Here is a 6,404-nt window from a genome sequence, read left to right on the forward strand (position 1 = left end):
GTTTTTTTAGGGTTTTTTTACCTGAAAACAAGACAATAATACTGATTAAGAAAATTATTTTTTCAGTGTACAGTAGTGCAAGAGAAGAGATGATGCATTATTTCTGGTAAATAAAAAATTTGTCCTTCAATAGACCTTAAAATAAAAATAAAAAATTGTCACAAGGGGAGAACAATGAATCTCAGAAAAAAGGCCTACTTAAGAAGCAAAACAACGTGAGACATCTTAATCTCCCCTCTTTAATTTTGGAAGCTAATGGGTCATTGTGGTCTCATTGAGGGCAGCTCATATGGCCCTGTCTTCAACCACAGATGCACTTAGAAAGGTCATAAGTAATGTTCATTAGGTGCTCTATCTCCTCTACTTTTTATCCTGATTTTGTATCAAGTTTAGGTTGGTGGAGTTAATTTTCAATCGACTTACATGACCTTGAACATTTTTCACATCTGTTATAAGACTATCCAAAGTACCCATACAGTGAGGGTGGTACAGTAGACTTGTAGAATAGCAAACAAAGCTGCCATTAAAACTGACACTTTTATTATAGGCAAATATAAGCCTTAATCTTCAGTCAAAATCTCCAAAGATAAATAAAGCCTATGAAGATTAAATAACACCTATGAAGTAATGAATTTACATTTTAATGACATTTACTTTCTGGTTAATTACCAGTGACCACAGAACTGTAATCAATTAATAAACCCCCACATCGCCTCAAGATTCATGATTATACAAACGTTTTAAGAGCTACATGATTTACATTACTACATTTAGTAACATTAGAGCACAGTCCTGATGCTACAGTGGGCATGCATGTAATCAATATCCTGTTTCATAACAGGAAGTCATATTTTGGTTTGAACCCCCATAACATTTTCCCGAGATGTTAATTTACGACACACAATTGGAAAATTAATTTGAATAATTAATCATTATATTAATGATTATATATATATATATATATAATTTAATTAATAATTTAATAATTACAAAATATTATCAAATTTCCATAAGGATGTACAATTTTATCACTAGATTAATGTCAGGCATTTTTAAAGACCAGGTTTTTTTTTTTTTTAGGGTTTTTTTACCTGAAAACAAGACAATAATACTGATTAAGAAAATTATTTTTTCAGTGTACAGTAGTGCAAGAGAAGAGATGATGCATTATTTCTGGTAAATAAAAAATTTGTCCTTCAATAGACCTTAAAATAAAAATTAAAAATTGTCACAAGGGGAGAACAATGAATCTCAGAAAAAAGGCCTACTTAAGAAGCAAAACAACGTGAGACATCTTAATCTCCCCTCTTTAATTTTGGAAGCTAATGGGTCATTGTGGTCTCATTGAGGGCAGCTCATATGGCCCTGTCTTCAACCACAGATGCACTTAGAAAGGTCATAAGCAATGTTCATTAGGTGCTCTATCTCCTCTACTTTTTATCCTGATTTTGTATCAAGTTTAGGTTGGTGGAGTTAATTTTCAATCGACTTACATGACCTTGAACATTTTTCACATCTGTTATAAGACTATCCAAAGTACCCATACAGTGAGGGTGGTACAGTAGACTTGTAGAATAGCAAACAAAGCTGCCATTAAAACTGACACTTTTATTATAGGCAAATATAAGCCTTAATCTTCAGTCAAAATCTCCAAAGATAAATAAAGCCTATGAAGATTAAATAACACCTATGAAGTAATGAATTTACATTTTAATGACATTTACTTTCTGGTTAATTACCAGTGACCACAGAACTGTAATCAATTAATAAACCCCCACATCGCCTCAAGATTCATGATTATACAAACGTTTTAAGAGCTACATGATTTACATTACTACATTTAGTAACATTAGAGCACAAGCGTTTGGAATCTTCTAGTCGAAATACAGCAGAAATAAATGTTTATGGAGCTGTCAGAGAACAAATGAAGTACACATATGCACAGTGACATTTTCAGAAACATTCATAAAGAGAGCTCAAAGCAAAGAGACACAATAGTGACATTGCCAAGATTGCTGAACCAATAACACGCCTGACTAAGATTCCTCACAAAAGTCACCTTGAGGAACTCATTTAAAATAAATGCATGTGGATTGACTGCCACATTGCTTCAGTAGCTCCAGTTATCAATGAATGCTTTTCCAATTGATGGTTATCTCACATAACAACAGCATCTTATAAGTGGGATATATCATCTCAGCAAAACAAAAAACAAAAAAGGTGGAAGAATGCAAAGTAGCCTATACAAACTTATAACATCACTATGTACACACAGACATATTATACAAATATATGTATGTTATTTATTTATATATAACAAATGCATAATTTCCCAGAATGCATTACCAGTGGCGTTTCAATAGGCTTGTTCGAGATGCATCGGCGCTGCGCAGAATGATCGGTGTATGACATCAAAGTACCGCTCTATTATGGCTCTCGCGGTTTGATGTCATACACCGATCGTTCTGCGCAGCGCCGATGCATCTCGAACAAGCCTATTGCTTCTTTAATACCCAGACAGCCATGTCAGATAGCAGTGTGTTGGTAGGCTGCTGTTTTGAAACTTAAAAAATGTATTTACCTGCAGTACGAGTCGTTCACAAGCTCCACGTGCAGGTGTTGAATTTAATAAAGCCTTTTAAATCGCTGCAAACGATAGGATGTTTTGTTTCAGTGGATTGTAGGTAGATATACACTTAATAATACATCATTTTGGCTCCCTGTGCACTTTAGTATTCCCTGTTTGAGGCAGGAGAAGCTGCTCGCTTGTACGTGAGTGAACTAAATGATTCACTTTGAATCACGAACCGATTCAGATCGTTTGTTAAATCTTCTAAACGATTCATTGATGAGAATCGTTTCAAACGTGTGATTCGAATGATTCGTGTGACTCGCTAGTTTTGATTCCAAACAGCTGACAGAAATAGGACAAGATTACTTAAATATTGTGAGGTAAAATATTTTTCAGACAATGATTTATCAATAAATTGTTCTGATTCAACATCGTGTGGGGTGTGGTCAGTTTAATTCAAGTTCCAACTCATGAGCTGAATTAAAGTCAACTCTTAATTCACATATTTATATTTACATTTATATACGTGTGTATGTATAATAATAGCTTGATCAACCATATAATTAATTAAACAATCACTGAACATGACACGGTGAACTGCCTGAAATGGAAAATTACAGCTATTAAACTCCTACTTGATGAACTGGCTACTTACGTATTTCATTGTGAGATACACCCTATAGAGTTACAAACAAATCTTTGTCATTTAATAATATTGAATTACCCTGATGTATTGTTTTTGACAAATGCTACAGACAGAGTTTAAAAAAGAAAACCGGTAAAGTGAAAAATGGCTCAGTGTACTGCCAGGAATAAAATACAGTCCTCAAACGGCTGTTACACTGTTTTTGTGAATATGTGTATTGTTTTATATACATACAATGAGGTCAAAGAAAGAACTTCAGGGTCAGGAGCAGGTTTGTGCAAAATTCTGAATTAAAAATAATTGGCTCCCTTCCAATTCAAAAGTTGGAATTTGAATTGAATTGTTCACTCCACATAATAATTTGAATCAGAATGACATGAAGAGGAATTCACTAAATTGCAATTTAAATGATGCATTCTGGAAAATGAAGTGTTCACATTATCAGTTCAATACACATTTCCATATACTGTAGGTGGCATTTCAGTGTCAGTTGTGAATGGTGCACAACCTGATTTACAAGATTAGATAATATTTAGTACAGTAATGGGAATTTATGAACATAGCACAGATAGCCAAAACGTAACGCAATTTCATAATCATTTCTGTAAATTAGAAATATAATATAAATCATGAAAAATATTACTCAACCCCTTATAAAATCACCATGGTTTGCTCTTCATATGAGCACTGACAGATGTATTTTTGGACCAGACTGGAGTAAAACAGGCTCGCCAGATCAAATCACTGGCCAGACAAACAAGCTGATTAATTAATAATTTTAATTGTACACATGTAAATGCATTACCAGGCATAAAGGTAGCTTCACAATAATTTAGATTTAAACCTGTTATCTGCATGCAAATTAAATGTGCAAGTGTGAAAGACAAAGATTGCAAAAAAAACTGTGTGTGTGTGTGTGTGTGTGTGTGTGTACTGGTGTTGGCATGCCCTTTTCTATTTTATAGAAGACTTTCGAGGCTATAGGAATAAAGTGATGTGGATCGCAGACAAGCATTTTCCCCTCTCTGATCCACATTTATAATTTATTCAACCCTCATCAATGTTTCAAAAGATCTATTTTGTAGGTTCTTCTCTAACACTGTCTTCTGTATTCCTTCCTCTTCTACCAATTTAGGTGAGCGTCATTTTGTGAGGAAAAAAGGTTAGTATCAAACTCTGTGCTTCACTTTAATCATGTAGCCTACACAAGAAATGCATCATTTTAAAAGTGCACTTTGTAATTTTTCCAACATTAAAAAGGTTTTACACATAAAAAAATTTAATCCAAGGTACACTAACTTGAGATGAATAATCTAGTCATATCTGTAAGGGTAGGATAGTGTCCATAGCCTTCTGAACATCTTTTATACATATATTTTTTTAAACGTGGCCACTATAGCTTTTCCCCTCTCGAGTGACCTTGTGAGTACATCCTTCTTCATGGTTTTCTAAAGCATTAATTCTCAATTTAAAGTGGAGCACGATAGCACTAATAGGGTGTCAAGTGGTGTTTGGCATAAATAAGCTTATATTCAGACAGATGATTTAAAAATTGATACATTACTGCTGAACTAAATAAATGGGCAAATCTCTAATTGAGAAAGTATTAGGGGCAATATTTGAAGAGCAATCATTAGTTGCCTGGGAGGGTGACTATTTTGTCAGGCTGTTAAAAAAAGTTTTTTTTATTTTTTGTATAATTTTTTTGTATAATTTTTGCTGGATTTGGAGTATCACATTCAAATTAAAGCCTCACAACATGTACCAGGCTATAAAATTGTGTTCTCACAAAGCAGTGTACATTAACTTTTAAGATCTTAAAGAGATTGTTCATCATCATTAACTCGCCCTCATGTTGTTCCGAACCCTTGTAGGTTTTTTTTCCTTCTGTCAAATACAAAAGATATTTGCAGAATGCTGACACCACTCTTTACCATACACTGTAAAACTTTACTGTAAATTTACAGGTATTTTCTAACAGTATTATACTGTATTTTTATAAAACAGTAACATGCTGTATATTTTACAGAATGTCTGTAAATATAAAGCAGTTTTCTGTTTTCAGCCCGCTAAATTTGTAATGAATTCAGCAAAAAATTTACATTTTTTAGTTTTAAAACTATTTAAAAAATTGTTTTTTTCACATTTCAGTGCAAAAATGTAAAAAAAAAAATTATAAAAAATACAAATAAATGAATAAACAAAAAATGTCCTATTATTTTCCCCTCCTCTTGTGATATGGCATGGCAGGCCAAATCACAGTTCGCCACAGGCCAACTTTGGCTCGCAGGCCCTGGATTGAACATCTCTGACGTAGAAACACTGTGCCGCATAAACAACTGCATTTTTGTACCGTGCATTAAACCTCACATTAACCAACTAACTTAATCAGTTTTTCTTATGTTCTGTGTCTCTCTCCTAGGAGAATTCTTGCCACCGAGGAAAAAAGGTTTGTGTCTTGATGAGCACTTGATGAGATTGCATTCATTAGAGAACACATAAACCATCAGCATAACATAACAGTTTGCTTGAGTCTGTAATTAACACATTTACAGTTGCATTAGGAGGGCAAGCATTAGAGTATTTTGTGGAGAATGGGCACTATGCAGTCATTGATTGCGTTGTTACGTTCAGTGCCATTCATAATAATTTTCCTTTGTTTTCACACACCCTAATTGTGCTCCCCATGCTAATCAGCGTTCCATAAAGCTGCATGTATTTGTCCATTAACATCTTCATGAGAATATTATTTGAGTAAAAGTCTTAAAGTATGTGATATTTATTGTACTTAAGTACGAAAAGTATTTTTTTAATCTTAAACTTAAGTACTTAAGTATTGAAAGTAAAAGTACAAGTAAATGCAAAATGGAAAAGAAGCAAATAAATATATAGCCTATAAAAATGTTCATACACAGCTTGAGTAGCAAGTTTGTGTTCAGTTTGAACTCTTTCTTCCATTTTGTATTTTTGGGTAAGAATAAGAAGCACTTCATCCGGTACTTAGTGTCTTTCATTCCAACATAAGAAAATATTTCTGGAATCTGCATCTGAAATAGCATTTAGATGTATTTACACAGTTTATGTATCACAGAGGGGACATGGATGCATTTAAACTGCAGTTACAGATGCATAAATAATGTTTTGTTTTTAACATAAAACATTGAATACTGATATCTGAAATTATTT

General features: G+C 33.3%; 1 protein-coding gene across 1 annotated transcript in view; it reads left to right on the top strand.

Moving 5' to 3' along the window:
* The window catches only part of LOC107716842 (neurofilament heavy polypeptide-like), a 47,705-nt gene that overhangs the window by 14,635 nt on the left and 26,666 nt on the right, over positions 1-6,404 (top strand). Inside the window, exons 5-6 of the mRNA XM_016523441.1 lie at positions 4,354-4,380; positions 5,641-5,667. Coding sequence (XP_016378927.1) covers positions 4,354-4,380; positions 5,641-5,667 — 54 coding nt within the window. The remainder of the gene's footprint in view (positions 1-4,353; positions 4,381-5,640; positions 5,668-6,404) is intronic.

Source organism: Sinocyclocheilus rhinocerous, unplaced genomic scaffold (genome assembly GCF_001515625.1).
Source record: "Sinocyclocheilus rhinocerous isolate Xijiao unplaced genomic scaffold, SAMN03320098_v1.1 scaffold1874, whole genome shotgun sequence".
NCBI lineage: Eukaryota > Metazoa > Chordata > Actinopteri > Cypriniformes > Cyprinidae > Sinocyclocheilus > Sinocyclocheilus rhinocerous.